We start from the raw sequence: 18,026 nt of genomic DNA on the forward strand, positions 1-18,026 counted from the left end.
TGATGATGATAAAAAAAGGAAGATGGCAATAAAATTGATCTGCAAGCACTTTTTAGACAATTTATTGCATGACTACTAACCAACAGCACTCATCCCATGCATAAGGGATAGACTGCAAAGCCATTCTTGAAGAAAATGTGTTACTAGATCTGAGGATGCCATGACACTAGAAATCTCATCTACCTAGTAAAATCTGTATGATGATGCTGTTTCTTTTGTAATAGGGCATGGCGTGAGAGTTAGTTTTGAAAAGGAAAGAAGCAAGCAGCCTGAAACCAGTCTACTCTATTACCCTAACAAGAGATAAGTGAAAACCATCATACTATTTATGTAGGGAGAAACAGTGCAAAGGTGTAACAAGTTGAACCGTATAAATAGGGCTTGCATTTGATATATCACAGTTGCTGGAATTTTTTTGAACAAGCTTGTTTGTTTGTTTAACACACTTATCAGAGATTTGCCTCCCTGAATGTTACTTTCACTGCTTTAATTTCTGATGTTTCTTAACACAAGCATAACTAAGATAACCATAAATGACGAAGATAACCATAAGTCCCAGAAATGTATCCACATAGCTATACAGTACCAAATGATTATGTTGCAGACATAAATCCATAATATCTTAATAAATTAATAAGGATACCATGTTTGTTAAGAACATACAATACTGGGTTTGGAGTAGTTACTCTATCTTTTAAGACAAAGGAGATGTAAGTACATATGGCGTGATCAAGAAGGTAAGAAAAAGCATAAATTAGGAATATTTAAAATAGAATAATAAATTGTTACTATTTAACATGCCACATGGAGGCAGTGAATGGTTAATCCTGAAAATATAGAAATATGTGGTATGATTATAATCCTATGTTCATTGATAAAATATTGATCAATTAGATGAATTTGGAGATTTTATATAGGATATATATCAGCATTTATATACCATTATTTGTTAGATAAATCTAAATCTTACTACTCATTCAACAATAATGACTCTTCAATAGAAAATGGGGTAGAAACTGCCCAGAGTCACTGGGAATCAGGTGGCATACACATTTAATATATTATTATTATAAATCATTTTTTTAGTATTGGATTTCAGACATGATCTGATCCAGTTGCTCTCCTTTTTGGTATTACTTTAATGTACACAGAAAATAAATATGGTCTTTAATCTATAACTGAATGATTTCAATTCAAAAATGATTTTTCAAAATGTGGTAGTCAGAAATGAAAGATGTATTAAAAGACAATATATCTATCTACTTTTGCATTTGAACTAGCTATTAATGACAATGGATAGCCTTATATTCACTATGTTTGAATTTCAAAACAGTATAATTTCAAAAAAAAAGGACATCTATAATTCCTGGACAAGTGCCATGAAACAGTTTTATGTATCTGTATAGATTTTCCATCCTCCCAGTTGACTCTAGATAAGTGCATGTCCGGACTCTACATATCCAGATGCTAAAACTTTTGAAAATTCTCTATACAGCTATCATGCTGTCTTCTAAAATGTATATGACAAGCCTGATGATCATGTATCTTTTTTTTTTGCTTTCATAATAAAACATCCAATAATTCTTTCTTAAAACCTATGAAACGTTAGTCCATTGTCCATCCATACAGTTTTAACTGGGATATGTAGAGCAGGTAAGTACCAACATGCAAGATCGTTTCTGTTTTTCTGAATATTATCAGAATATTCACTGCCACTGCCAACTCAATGTTTCTATTTTATACTGTCAATACAATAATGTTTATATTATTGAATGTTACCTATAAAACAGAAATTATATGTGTGTGTGTGTGTGTGTATACACACATACATACATACACATACACATATTTTATTTCAGAATAGCTGTGATATATACTTTTACAATGTAAAATGGCATGTGGTTTAATACCATGAAGGAATGTACCATGTATCCAGCCACAGGAGAAAAGGATTAGTTTCCCACCACCCTAGGTCCAGATGTCCTAACAGACATTGGGTCACTATTCTAGAAGTAAGTTGGGATACTATGCAATTTACACAGAATTTTTCACTTATAAGTACATAAAAACAGTAAGTTTACATTGTGCCACCTCACCTATTCACTGAGACAACAAGAATATTATTAACTGGTGTGATTTAGAGATAAAGCATCATTTCTTTTCCAGTAATCTTACCATTTACTCCTTTTGAACTATTCCTTGGTTTTGATGCTATGGATCAACCCTAATTCACACAAATCTTCATAGCTGTGTTCAGTGCATCCCACCAATAGATAAGCAAATATTTAAAAGTAATGTGCATGTCATGGAAATTATTTTGATCTCCAAAAGGTGCTTTGAAGTGTACAGGAATACAAATGTCTGCAATATTTTAAAGCAGCTGTGCCTTTGGCTGGTCTTCGTGACCTGAGAAAACATGCAGCGGCTTTAAGGCATTTCAAAGAGGTCTTATGTTCATGGTCTGACATACCTTTAGGATATTAAAGCAGAAGTGCTTCCCAATAGTATCATGACCATTTTTCCCATTAAACATTCATATACTGGGATATATGCAGTGTTTATATAGTGGAAAAAGATGAATATAGGAAATTCAGTACAGTGATATGTATGTATTATTTCTGTACCATGTGTTTTATCTAGTTAACCTGTTGTGCCTGTTTAGATTTAGTATCTCTAACTTCCTACTTCCTCTCTCACACACTAAACTTTCAATACACATATTTAGCCTTTTCAGTATGTCTAATTAATCTTCAGACTTGTTTCATTCTTCAAAAAATATCAAAAGGTTTCGGCCAAATACCAATGTTTCTTATAGATGAGTGTAATGCATTATATACAGAACTACCTCTGAACACTTTTAGAAATTAGGAAATAACAGGAAAATGAATTTGGGTTTGTTGCTTTCTCTTTTTCTAGTAAGGACTAATTATTAGTCTATTTCTGGGGACAATTCAAAATACTACTACGCTACTATCAAGATATAATTTCTTCCCTATATGCCTTCATGATTTACAGGGTCATGATTATAGAGTGTGTATCATGGAAAGCCCCCCCCCCCTTTTTTGTGGAACATGTATTTATAAGTTACCATCACTGATGTCTATCAAATGACGTTAAAACTGTAAATTGTCTAGGCATTCAATATTTGAGGTGGTGGAGAGTTTCAATTAATGTTTACATTGCTGTTATGGTTGTATCTAATGTTACAATCTAATGTTACAATCTAATTTCATCTTACTGTTTTCCATTTGATTATTATTGTAAGCCATCCTGGATACTACACAAATACTACTAAATAAATAAAATAAAATACTACTAAAAGCTATTATATAGCATATGAAGTGACTTGTGAAAAATTACCCTGATAGTCACATATTATTGTTTTACAACACTTGAATCACAATGGTATTATTAGTTGTACTTTTGTACAACTAATACACATACACACATTTGGATCCAAGCTTTCTCACTAATGGGAGCACTGGTTTCATCTGCAAAAGGCATTTAATTCAGCACGGGAATTCCACTGATGTCCCTCCCCAAAAACTCTTAAAGGCTTCTGGGAACATTGTGGAATGTGTCACTAGGGTTTGTGAAAGTAGGGGTTATGGGGGGGAAATTCTTTACTCAGGATGCGTTCACTAGTGGAAAGAAAATCTGCTGTAACTCAGTGTGACTGATTTTGTAATTTTTTAAACTTCTAATAAAGTTACAAAAGTTTCATTTGAAAGGGAACTGTTCATAACAGTGTGCCACTGCCTTACTCTAACTCATTTATATTTATATGGATGGAGTTGTGGACTCTGAATTTAGCAGATTTAAGCTCATCTCACCCAATTCTATATGAAACTTGAAGGTTGGCTCCTATGCTGCTCTCTTTAATACTCCCATTGCAAGCTCAGGATTCAATATTTATTGCATGTTTTATGTTCTTCTATTGCCTTTGCTTACATAGGCTGGAGGGTCACTAGAAGAGATAGAAATGCCTAAGACAGATTTCAAGAGGAATATGAGAAATCATCCTAAATGTACTGAACTGGTAAAGAAGATAATATTGAAAGTAATTTTATAACGGTGGGAATAAAAGTTTAAGCTCAAAATAAAGAATATGATTTTTTTATTTGTTCAGTTGCAACAAATTCTAATTAAAAATAAAAACAGCAGTAATATAAACTGCTGTAAAACCAGGGCAAACTCCAGTTATTAAATAAGCACGCATACAGACACAAAAGCCCTCATAGCCATCAGAAATATTTGGCATATTTCTCACTTGATTATATTCACTATCACTTCAAATGAGTAAAATCAATATATAAAGTATCAAATCAAATCCTAATGTTGTTCTTTTGTCCACTTTAACTAGATTTCTAATAGATATTTCAAGAGAGATATTACCTATGTTCTTATTATGTAAAATAAAAAAATACATTTTAAAGTTGCTAAAATAAAGAATATTGAAAAACATTCTGATCCTGCTCAGAAAGAAAATACCAGAAGCTTCAGACCCTAATAATATAGAAGATTGATTCAGATGTTATGGGGCCTACAGGCACAGTATCCATTTATTTCAAATATTTTTTTCAATTTAATTGTAACTTATAATAAATCGATGCAACAAACATCTTCCATTATAGTGTATAACTTAATTTCCCAAAATTTTCTTTGCTGGTTAATTAAGATGAAGCTAAACATTAGCAACGTGCTGTGATTACTGCTCCTCAATGACTGACTCCCACATATGGTTTTGTTCTAAAGTTTTATATTAATATTTCTGAATTCATGAGAATGAAATATTGATGTAGGGCATTTCTGAATATTTGGTCATCTGAATCAAGATAAGATAAGCAAGAATCTGGTCTATGATGATGGATGCTCAAATAACCTCATAACCATGGAGCCATGGTTAACCTTGGCAGTGATGTGCCATCTTCTTTGGGTTGGCATGCTAATGCAGGGTTGGGTCAAAGAAATGGGTGGAGCTGGGAAATCTGATTACACTTAATTTTAATGTAAATTGGCTTAAAGTTAGCTTAAGTCAATTAAATACAGTTAATCGTTTGAACATAATAAGTTTGCCACTATCCCACCGCCTTTTTAAGGATGCTTCCTATGTCATTAACAATAACTGAAAATTGCAGTTTGGCAGCAAATTTTGGAGAGTCAATATTTTGAATGGCTTGTATATCTTATAGTCACAGTTCTATATCTCTCACTTAAGGGTTTGTCATTTCACAAGAAGGTATTCATTGACCTCCTTGAAGACATGGCAGAATAACAAAAATGGTAAATAAATGAAAGCAATAATACATTCTATAAGGAACTCTGTTACTAGGTCTCACTCCTAGTAGCATATTCCTTACTCCTTGTATTAACTACTGTTACTACTGTTCAGTCAAAAGGTATAGAGTTTAATTTACATTTGCATGTGGTCAGACAGTGCAATGGTTTAACAAACTACATCGGAGACAGACTATAGAACAGAACTGATAAATACACACGCACACACACAAACACACACACACTTACCAGAAATTAAACTAAACAGGACTTACTTGCAAGTGCATGCATAGGATTATGCTACTAATATCCATTATTTTTCCATTCATCAAGGCATCCTAAACAATTTAGCACAGGCAAAGCAAGCACAATGTAATGAAAGATCATTGAATCAAGAAAGATAATTGTTATATCATATACTTGCAGAAAGGAGTGGTCTAATATCTGGATCATGTATTTATTTATTTATAAAATTTAAAGTACTACCATCATTAAATTCCATCATACCAAAATATCACTATTGCAAAGTTCTGACTGCCAGATGTCTTAAATTCATAAAACATTCAGGCTTTTTTCTACCAAGTTACTGAGAGAGGGGAAAAAATCTAATTACATTTGATATGACACACTTCAAATGGCTGTGACACCTTTATTCCTGTCTACAACATCTGTTGTGCGTAAGAAGTATCTGAGCAAGGAAGCAGAAAAACATTACATATAATACTGGAGGGGAAGAAAAAGCAAGACACAAAGGCAGAGAAAACATTAATCACAAAAGTTGGGATGTTAATCATGCGCCAGACTTTAAGATTTACAGCATTTGGTTCCCTTCCCTCAGGCTAGATTACTGAAAACAGGCTCCATAAAAATGGAATTGTCCTATGAGCATCATACAGTTATTTTGAATGAGCAAACAAGTGCCTGTGTAGGTTCTTTGTATATATGTGTGTGTACAATCAACAACTACATAACCTAATATATAAATCAACTTCCTTGCTTTTCTGAAATGATGAAACCAGAAAGTCTCAATTTAAGCAGTTCATCTAAATCAGCAAACAAGCTTTATGGGGAAAAAAACAACCACCTAGGATATCAAATAATGTTTTGGAGCTGATTTTAATATCCTGGTTTATTTGAAGGCTGCCAGTTTCATCATTTTATGATTTCTACAGAATGTGAATGCATGTTTAAATAGAGACTTCTTGATTTGATTGCTTGTGGTTAAAAAAAAATGTATGGTAATAGCAGAAAGCTTGTTTATATCTCAGCTTATAAATCAAATGTATGATCATGCAGATGTGGTCATTTTCTAGTTGACTGTTGATTTCCAAAGCTTTATTTTTTTGTTGGATAAAGAAACAAATATTATACTTTCCATCAAGTTCTCACTGTTCTAACAAACTGTAATCATATGGAACAAAAACATATCACTGCAGTTAATGATAATAATTTTTTGAGTATATATCAGAATGATTCTTATAATCATCTAATACTTTCCTTCCTGAGGGTAAAAACAAAGGCTTAATGGTTTCAATCACTTGTGGCATTTTGCATTAATTTGGCATTGGAATTCTTTGAAATGGAATAAATGATACTTGCTGATGAAACAATTGACATATATATCTGAATCTAATAAGTATTATTGGGATTGTAACCTTTTGCCTTCCATTCTCAAAGTATTACTGTTCAGGAACTTCACAAATAACCATCTTACAATATAGGATTTAGGATCCATGCTGAGAAGGATGATAGTTATCTTTAATTATATTACTAATCACAATTTTGAACCTAAAAAAAATGAGAAAATTCCAATTATTCTCTTTAGAGAAATGAGTTAAATGCTGCACCTCAAGACCTTGAACCCTATGCTCCCCACACTTAGTTGAAATTCATAGGATGACACTACAAGCTTCATTAATTAATGTAATGGCAGGCTATATTTATTAGTACCGTGAATTGTGGAATTAAAGCAGCCTTTGTAATGGAGCCCTACATTGCTCAAATCTTAGCTGTTCTCATAAATATGCTTCTAAAATCTGACACCCTCCCTAGTCTCATGCTGGCTCAGTATTCTGAGAGTTGCAGCCCTAACATAGTTGGAATAACCCCAGGTTGGAAAAAATTGGTCTATACAGACTTTCTAGATTTCTGTTCTGTGCCCTCCAATGAATAACTTCTCTGTAGTTGCTGTGAACTCTTCATATTGCAAACCCTGCTTTTTCTATTTGTAACCTCTTGAACTTTTTTGGGTGTTGTTGTTGTTGTTCCTAGATTTTCCAGTATTTGAACCTGATCTGGCAAACTCCAGCTTGTATTTCTGTCTCATCTTGATGACTTAATTGCTTGTATTTGTCAGCCAAATTACTAAAAGATCTACAATCTGAGAAATGCAGCCATAAACAATGCCTTTGTATTAATTGAGACAGGTCTTCCAAGACACGGCTTTTGTTTTTTTGCTAAATATGCACAGAGATTTTAAAGAACTCAAATTAAGATTAAATTGCTGACTGGTAGGATAGCACAACTGCATCTGGCTATTGGCACGGTACAACAAGCCAACAGCTCCAGAAAACAGCATTTTGGGTGCAGAGAGTATGAAGTAACATCTTCCAAATCTACCAGTCATACATTATGCAGACCAGACTTCACTGGCTTATAGTTTCTGAGCAATGAATGGTTAAAAACAACAACTACTACTACTGGCTTAGTATTTGTACAGATTTAAGGTACTGGAAGAAGATTAGTGAACTAGGTTCACATCTACCCTTAGCCATAGAATTTCACTGGAAAGAGTTGGCACAGCTATAATCTCTCAGCCCAATGCATCGCACAGGATTGTTGTAGGAAGAAACTGGAGGAGTGTCATATATGTCCTTTTGCACCTGGAAAAAAGGCTGAATATAATAAATAATTTAAAAAGTTTAGCTATATAGCTAACAGTGATTGATTGATTGATTACATGCCATCAAGTCGTTTTCAATTCCTAGCAACCACATAGATTTTTCTCCATAATGATTTATACCTAATCTTCTCTTTCAGGTCTTCCAACAGTGACAGTAGCTGTAATAATAGCTGATGGTAGATGATGATGATGATGATGATGATGATGATGATGATGATGATGATGATGGTTGGTCGCACAGTCAGCCAGATGTTTAGACTGGATTTGGCATTTTTATCCATCTATCAAGTCCTTCCAAGGACCTGGGAAAGGCAGATGTTGTTGTTTGATGGTGTTAAAGATATTGTTGCAGGGTGTAAGCTGTTTCAAGTAAAGCTGCCTTTTGCAATTGACCAATGGTGTTTTTGTCAATGCTGATGGTCTTCAAGTGGTGCTCCAGATGTTTTGGGATTGCATCTGTTGTATTACTATTGGTACGATCTTTGCGTTCTTTTGCCATAGTCGTTCTAGTTCTATTTGCAGGTCTTTATATTTTGTGATTTTCTCCAGTTCTTTCTCTTCTATTGTCCAAGTATTGCAAATGTCCACTATGCAGACTTTTTTGTCTTATCAACAATTGACTTAAGCTGTTTTATTGGATAATGTCAATGTAGTAAAAAGGGTTGGCAGTTGTAAAGAAATTCAAAATGAAGATTGACAATTCAGTACTATGAATATCTACTAAAATTAAAAGAAACATTTTAGCTCACAAGGCTAGAGCAGATAGAGATAGAATGCCATTTGGGTTTTCCTAATTCACACAAAATAAGTCAAAATGTAGAAATAGCTTCTTGCATGTTAGGAGGATGGCTATGAAAGCTAAGGAAAATTCCTTTGCGTAAGACTGACAGAGCCCCTAAATTGAGAACTGTTGGTGATCATGGAGATTGAGTTATTTTAGGTCCAGAGCTCCTAACACTCGGGTTTTGATCCATGTGCTATATTATTTTGCAGTGTAAAACCACCCGGACCCACCACCATGCAGCTGAAGTCCACTGTGAAGGTATAAAATTAAGAGCCATTTGTGCAAAGGTTTGAATAATATTTGTTTGCTTCAGAAATCAAACAGCTAAAAGCTAATTTGGCAATTGTAGAACAGCTGTGTTTTTCAAATAAAACAAAAACATCGTAAAAAAGTTTACATTCAGTTTACATCAGGTAATGACAACTGATTGTGTAGGTTGCTAAAATAAATAAGCAAAAGTACAGCTTTGTTGTATATTTTACTTTGAGGAGGAAATATGCCTCTGTTCTAATATTTAAATTATTTAATTTTTAATTTAAGATATGTTCATGGGTTAACCGGATTCAGTAGGAACCACACACATTTATACACATGATTCTTCATCATCATCATCATCATCATCATCATCATCATCATCTGCTCTGCTTCAATGTATTTCAGATCTCATGCACAGATATGAAATATCTATTCAGAGAAAAAAATAATCTAATTTAATCATATTCAAAGCATGAGAACTACCTCGGTTAGAGAAATGCAATTGCTCAAACAGATTTGCTTTAGCCCTCCAAGGTTCAAAATGACTTAAAACTTTGCACAGTAGCAGGACACATAACAGTCCAGTGGTAAACCACCTACTTTGCACACAGAGTCCCTGTCACTTCAAGTTAAAAGATCCCATAGGAGAATGTAGACAGCTGCTGTGAGATAGTAGGCTATAATGACAACAGTCTAAACTTGTATAGTCAGTTTCCTATATACCCTTTACTGAGTACCCTTCGAATGTATTCCTAGGGAAAAAGAAATGAAAGTAACACTTGAAGCTTTTTCAAAGCCACAGACTGCACTAATCTCTGGTTCAGAGGTTGTTATGTATTGAGGCTTTCTTGACCTGAAGTAATGAAATGGCACTCCTCCAAACAATGATAAAAATAAAAAGCAAACACAAAAATCAGCTCTTGTTCCTTTTTTGCCTGCCAAAAAGTTTTTGCCTGCCAGTGAGTTCTGTAATCACAAAAAGGATATCTTCCCATGCATTCTATATGCAAATTTATCTGCTGTTGGGCAAGCATCTTTTGGACATGAGATTTATCAATAGTGGGTGGGCTAAAAAGGAACAAGAGCCTCAAAATCTTTAAGAAACTACGAATACAAAACAACATTTTGCTTCTTCATCCAATGCCTATGTTTGTAGATACTTAAAACATGCACAGCATCAAATACTGCACTATTTGGCATTCAAATGTAGAACCACAAATATTGAGAGAAATATATAAGAAAGCACACAAAGTTATCAACATCCAAACTATAGCCATTAGGTGGAAAAAATGCAAAACTACCCAATATTATTCTTTAACAATTGTTTTTTCAAATTCTACCAGTTGTGTTTTCGCTTTTTAAGTTCTGTGTTGGATTCTCTTTTATTTTCCAAGTGAAACATCTTTGGTGAAGAGAAGTATCTAGAACTAATTTGAAATTTAGATGAGATCTTTTTTATTACGGCATTGCTTGTTTGGCTCCTAGAATATATTTTAATGATCAATAGACTATATCAAACACCTATTCCATCTGTAACAATTCATTCAGAGGTGTATGTGTGTTTTAACATGCAGAAGAGTGTTTTTATTTTTCCCCAGATTACAAATATTATTTAAATCCCTACATATACAGTAGCACATGTCTGAATTCCAAGCAAACTCTGTGATGGTACAGATTCTGCAACTGGATAATGATCTATAATTCAATTTTCTCAGAAGATATTTTCTGTAAAGATCAAAAGCCTAGGTATTAGCCAAAGTAACACTCTAGTTCATCTTTCACACAAGGGAAAACATTTCTTAATCTGTGTGGTATAGGATACTGAAAAACCATCACAGGCAAAGGTTTCCATTTACAGGATTTACATGGCATTTAATTGAGTTTCAGTTGAGGGACTAGACAAGAATTCTTCCTTGCAAGCTTTGGATATTAGCAGTGCAATGGATTCTCCATTCTTATACATGCACAGACATATACAATGTAATGTATTTTGAAACTCTCTGCAAAGGGCAAATAGCCACAAGAAAAATGTGAAAATGAAGATATGTGCAAATGAATTTTGCCCTGTGCATTGAGTAGCATGTACATCTTCCTCTATCTTTGACAGTAGGATCTTTAACAAGGCAGAGTTAAAGGAATCCCAGAAAGAGTTTATATATATGTGGACTTTTGGAATTTTTAAAAGCAACCTGGACTATCTCCTTTATAGTCTGATGAACTGAGTTTGCATATTCACATTTAAAAGATAACAGGGTTTTTCATGGAAGTAGAGAAGCGGTAACAAACATATGATGTCAGGTTGGTGTTCTTTTTATATGTGACTCATTAATAGTTGTATGCTGTGCTTTACCAGGTGCTATTACTCACATACTAGGAAAGGAACAACTATCTGGAGCAGTTGTGATACAACTATATCAAATTCAGACAATGCAGTTTTATCATCTGTAGTCAATAGGAAGTTATATTGTCAATTAATTCATAGATCCAAGATACGGTTGAATCAGTAGGATTGACTCAGAAATACACAGCATTGGTTTATACAAAAAGAGAAAGAAAACTAAGCACTCTAGTAAGGTAATGTTGAATCATCCCACTCCAACTGATCTTGCCTGGTCGCATTTTGTTTGCCTCCTTTATTCCCAATGGCTTCTTCCTCTTCTTCTTCTTCCTCTTCCTCCTCAGTCTCATCTGAGTCTGCACTTGTATCATCTTCATCTTCAACTTCTTCCTCATCACTTTCTTCTTCTCCACAACAAGGTTCTTCATATTTCTATATTATAAGGAAACATAAAATGGAGCTGCTGATAAGAAGAAAAAAAAACCACCTAAATTTTATTTATAAATCTTAAAAAGAAAATGAGAGTATGTGGCTGGTACATCTTTATTTTAAAAGGGAGATCAATTATTAAACAGTGAGCATATGTGCTTGAATAGAAATCACCCTTCAAATGTATAGTCATATTTGATAGAGCTAACTACCAACTGGGAAAATTATAGACTGACAGATTTACCATGAGATAAATGAAAGTGACCTCCATTTTAAGAAAGCTAAAGGATGAAACTAAGTAGCAAAAGCAGTTATAGCATTCAATTATATATGACCTGACATCTTTTCCATAGGATCTTATTAAATAATCAATCAGGCAAAACAACCCAACTTGAATGTCATCCACCTATACAGTACTTGATTAACCAAGCACTTCTACTCATTTTTTAAAATATACCTTTGATACAGAGATATTCATCAATAACATATTTTTAGATCCAGCATGTGAAAAAAGGCCAAGCTATAAGTACCAAAAGTGTAATACGACCTTTCTGAATGATTGAAAAAGGGCACTTTCATTAAAAAGTATGCAAAGTAATTGTTATGACACAAACATATTATTAATAATACTAGCTTTTGCATCCCTCTAAGTAAAGATTAAACCAAATATGCTTAAATCAAGTCTGGGGTAGTAATTCTGTGAAACAGGATCCTGAACATCCTACATACATACATACATACATACATACATACATACATATATATATATATATATAGTTATAACTTTAGATATAGTAGGTGGATGCTTCTTTCAGAACTTCTACCACACATGCCGACATCAGAAATAAGGTCAACTTAAAAGTAGGAAGGATGTTTTCCTTTTCACCCAATACATTTAGTGAATGTCAGGGGGAGGGGGAGGTGATTTCTAAAGAAGACTCTTGCATGTAAATGAAAAATAACACTGCAATCAAGGATGTAGGACAACATGGCTTTGCTACTTACTTCCATGGGGTTGACTGTGATAGTCAGAGCTGAATCATCCCAGTCCATTTCATTTTCTTTACTAGTTTCATGTTCCTTTGAAGTGTGATGGTAAGCTGACTGAATTCTGTATACCCCCAGAACTATGATGAAGACTAGGACACTGACACAGATTATTATGAAAATGGTAGCCGTACTTGGAAGTACTGAAATGAAATAAAATGGGACAATTTAACATATTCTTCCAGTACCACTTAGGTATATTTAGTATTTTCTTAACTGCTGAAAGTAAATTAATGAAGCTGGTATATTTATTGTTATAATTATAACAATTTACAGCATTCATAATGTTACTGAATTTTAATTGCATATCTTGTTTTGTTGTTGAACTTGAAAGCAATCATTAAAAAAAAGGATAACAATACAATTCTCCAATACAGAGTTGAAGAAAAACAATAGAAGTTCCACCTGTAGGTGAGTGTCACCTTTAAACTGCCTTTTGTGCATAGAATCTCCTAATATAATCATATAATGCCAGCTGTTGAGTCTCATGCCCAGAAACCACCCTCACAGTCAGTGAATGGGAAATATGTCTCCCATTAGAATCACATATATAAAATAATCATCAGTGAGGAGGGAACCTTGATGCACAAAAATATTTATGCAAAAACATCCTCCTCAGATACTTACTTTGTATACATGGATACTAGGAAGTGTAACACATGTAAAATCTAGGGGGGAGGATAGTTGGTGCCACCGGGCTTTTTGCTCATGCCATGCTCACTGAGCAAGCAAAAAGGAAGAGGTAACATGAGGTTTGGTAAGACAGCCCATGATACATTTTCCTTTCTAAGTCATGGGTTTGTACTTGGTCAACCCAAAAGTTTGAGAAAGGAAGAAGAATAAATAAAAACTCTCTGGCAATGCCCTAAGAAGTAAAAGTAAAAATGAATGGGCATGAATCTATGATTGTCACCTGCAATGCCAGTGGCAAGTTTGTTTTCCTTCCAGAAAACCACCTGGCATATATTTGAAACAAATGCAAGGACATAACAACACTGAAGAAAAAGTTAAAGGACACCAGCAGCAAATGGCCGCATTTAAGCTGATAACAAAATACAAGGATTTATCGGTACAAAGGAAGGAGGTGTCACAACAGAAAGTGACATTGGGAACAACTCTGCATATGGACTGAAAAACAGAGGAGCAAGCTCAATGAATAAAAGATGTCAAAGATATTCGGTACTGCTGAAACAACAACAAAAAATAATTAGACTGTTGTAAATGAAAAATGGAGAATCCAGTGAAGTACATATGAGTCAGTCAGTTTAACAGATACCTGGGAAGATTCTAGGGCAGACCTTAAAGAGATTAGAGGGGCAAATTAGGGCTGTTCATATTTTACCATCTTCCCAGCTGCATGGTGGCATCCCCAAATGAGTCGCATGATCTCATTACTGAGATGTTGAATGATTTGCCCAGGCTGTTCCCTCAATTGCCTTACAAACCATTGGGCTTTCAGATGGCACTTGAGGGCAGTTTGGCTGGGTGTCAGAAATATGAAGGACATGAAGGTTCTAGACTGAATTGCTTCCAAGTGGTCTCTCCCTCTCTCTGTTAGCTGATATTGAGGAGCTCCAGGAAATGAAACAGCAGACGGTTCATTGTGATGCCGGTGAAATAGGAAGAGTGAATGTGACCAGATGCATATATAAGCTCACATATGAGCCTACACATAGCCATATTTGGATGAAGAGGTGAAAGAAGTGCATATCAGATTTACCAATGAAACAAGTTTGAGTGCTGGACTTGACTTCAAAACTACCTTGTTAGGATAGAGGGAATAGGCTGAAAGTAACTAAATCAAATTTAACAGAGTCAGAGTTCCTAGATTAATAGGTAAGATGAATGCCATGGACATAGTGTACCTTGAACTCAGCCAAGCATTCAACAAATTTCTAATGATAACCTCATTAATAGAAAGGTAAAATATGAGCTGTGTTATATATTGATTCATAATTAGCTGAATACCTGCAACACAAAAAGAACTCATAAATGGCTCCACTTCAGCTTGGAGAGTAGTATTGAGTGCAACAATAAAACAGCGAGCCCTGCATATCAGTGCCCAAACGGACATGGAGGAGCTGGCTAAAAATGGGTCATTAAAATGGTTAGCTAAGAATAAAATTACCTTTAATTCTGAAAAATACCTGTCGATGAGTCTAACCCAAAACCTAAGAAGGGCCTACACTAGAGCTAGATTTGAATTACTGGACTCCATGGTCAAATATGGTCGTTTCCATCACCTGCCTTACAATGAGAGGCTATGGGCATGTGGGGACCTAGCCATAGAAGACATTGCCCATGTTTTGTTTGACTTTATGACTCACTCAGGCATAATTATTTGTCCTCTCTGTTGCAAAGAACAGTCCACTGGGACTCCAAACACAGATTATCCTATTTTCTTTCGGGCACAAATATCTTTATTGTGAGTAGGACTGCCAGGTTTGTGGACAAGGCAGCTCAGTTGAGAGCCTGATATATAGAACAGATTGGAGTATCATGTAGGGGTGATCTTATATGAATCTGGATTTATGATATTAGTGATATATTATTATATTATTTTATAGTAGTATTATATTTAGTACTATCCCATTTTATTATTATAACATTTTATTGTATCATGGATTTTGTGTATTAGTTATTTTTTTACCTTTGCTGATGTTTCTTATTCTTGTTGATATGGTTGTAAGACTAATCAATAAAGCTGAAAGTTGAAAGTTGAGTGCAACAATACCTACTGGGCCCTGTGCTATTCAAAAAGTTATTATGACCTGAATGAAAGGGTTGAAGGGATGATTATCAAATCTGCAGATCATACAAAACTAAAGCTAACAGCCAGGAAGATATTATTTTAAAAGATCTAGATAGGCTTGAACAGTGGGCCAAAATGAACTAAATGATGTTTAATAGCGTGAAATGTAAACTCCTGCATCTGAGGAGAAAAAATGAAAGGCACAAATATAGGTGCAAGAAAGAGACCTGGCTTGGTGGTAGTACATGTGAAAAGAATCTGGGTATTCTAGTGGACCACAGGCTGAAGATGAGCAAAGAGTGTGATGTAGCTGGCAAAAAGCAATGCTATTTTGGGATGTATGTTAGAACAATTTTTTTTAGCAAAAAAAGATGGTGGGCTCCCCTTCACTGGATGTACTACTATCTAAACAGAATGTAGGGTTAGGTCAATTTTTGTTAAATCCAGCAAAGCAATTCTTATGTACTTAATGCATATAATACCTGAGCCTTGAATATTATTTGTGCTTTCCTCTGGGTGATGGACAGACTGGAGAAATTGTGGCTGTATTATTATATGATTTGCATATTCCATGGAATTAGAGTTGGAATTATGTAGAATATTAACCTAGAAGAAAACAAAGACCAATATTACAAATATGAAAGTATTCATATAATATTAATCAGATTTTGTATAAAATTCAAGCAGAAAAATTTAATTCAGGCAGAAGTATTATCAGTTCACAATTTGTACTTGCTCTATATGACAGCACTTAATCTGGAGCTTGATGATTCCAGAATTACCAACTAAATCAGAGGAAATTGTTCTGAAAAAATACTCACATACAGTTTCAGGAGTGAAAAAGAACTTTGGGAGCAATTGATCTGGACCTAATCAATTGCATCAGGAACATAGCAAGCCAGTCAATTAATTCTGGACAGCATGTAAAACTGCTTTTGAAGACAGAGAGATGGTATAACCTGCCCAGCTCCTATATAAAGCAATCTATAGCACCCTATGAAGATTACCTTAGCTTCAGAGCTCAGCATAACCTTTCATTGATTTACACTGGACTTCTATACTAAGTATGAATTAGATCTTTATCATATCTTTCAATATGGCTAGCAAAAATTTAAAGCTAAAATCAAAAATAGGAACTGAAAGAGCTAAATTAAAATTAGTACTAAGATTAATACTTTATTTATTTATTTAAATTTGTTATGGCCACCCATTCCAGTAAACTCTGGGCAGCTTACAAAATCCAATATGTAGCTAAAAAGGTTAAAAACATAAGCAACACAGGACAGCCCAGACTCAAAACAACCACAGTAATAAATTAAAAATTTATTAATAATAATTTACTAATAAATTAATAATTAAATGGCTAGCAAAAAACAACAACAACCCTGTTTTCAGAATTTTGAAATACCAAGTAAATGGCAGCCAAACACAGTTGTGAGCATTGGAAGAAAAGTCCTTTTCTTACATGCCAAAAAGACAAGACTCTGAGACTGGACACATTTTCAAAAGGATTAATAGACAGATAGGTTTATAACAGGAAAGGTAATCCCTTAGGTAGTCAAGCCCTAATCTGATAGTTTCTTATTAGTTTGGTTATTTTATACCACTTCAGTGATCAATGCTTAGATTTATGTATGGACCAAAAAGATTCTTGTTTTATGTTGCTTTTGTTTAACAGCTTTAAGAGTGAAATTTTATATATCAGATACCTGCTATGTATAAGTTCTGCCTCTAAAGACTCATCCACTAACAATATTAACAGAAGGCTGGAATGGATAAGAAGTAGTGATGGTAGTACTACCAATAGGTTTATTTTTGATGCACTTGTAGCTTGTCATCAACAATTTGGTACAATGACTCACTATGTTGAAATCACAACTTACTTCTCTACTTATCTGTAGAAGGTGATAAGCAAAGAAGAGGAAAGATCCACTATCAAGACACATAGATGAAAAAGGGTGTGTCTCTCCATCTGTTGCTCTGGTTCAGATTGTTCATTAGAGACCACTTTCAAATTAGGGCTAATATCAGTAATGGAAATCACAGAAATTCCTTCACTTTCTTTAGAAGGAGAGACTACAGTGTGACTCTTTCTAAATACAATGAATTGGGGAGAAAGTGAGTATGATATTATAAGCCAGATCTGAAAGAAATTACTATGCAGTGCTCCTATTCAGCATGCACTGTTTCATTCTCCCCACAAAAGAGTTCTGTGCTTCTGAACATATTCAGTCTTCCCCAG

At 34.3% G+C, this 18,026-nt stretch overlaps 1 protein-coding gene across 1 annotated transcript in view; it reads right to left on the minus strand.

Annotated features, from left to right (window-relative positions):
• Positions 1-11,749: 11,749 nt before the first annotated feature.
• The window catches only part of CLSTN2 (calsyntenin 2), a 203,704-nt gene continuing 197,427 nt past the window's right edge, over positions 11,750-18,026 (minus strand). Inside the window, exons 15-17 of the mRNA XM_007428023.2 lie at positions 16,267-16,390; positions 12,991-13,175; positions 11,750-11,988 (exon numbers count right to left, since the gene is read on the minus strand). Coding sequence (XP_007428085.2) covers positions 11,785-11,988; positions 12,991-13,175; positions 16,267-16,390 — 513 coding nt within the window. The 3' untranslated portion in view covers positions 11,750-11,784. The remainder of the gene's footprint in view (positions 11,989-12,990; positions 13,176-16,266; positions 16,391-18,026) is intronic.

Source organism: Python bivittatus, unplaced genomic scaffold, assembly GCF_059951505.1.
Source record: "Python bivittatus isolate LINGU-HERP-01145 unplaced genomic scaffold, Pbiv_v1 ctg000980_np1212, whole genome shotgun sequence".
In the NCBI taxonomy this organism is placed as follows: domain Eukaryota; kingdom Metazoa; phylum Chordata; class Lepidosauria; order Squamata; family Pythonidae; genus Python; species Python bivittatus.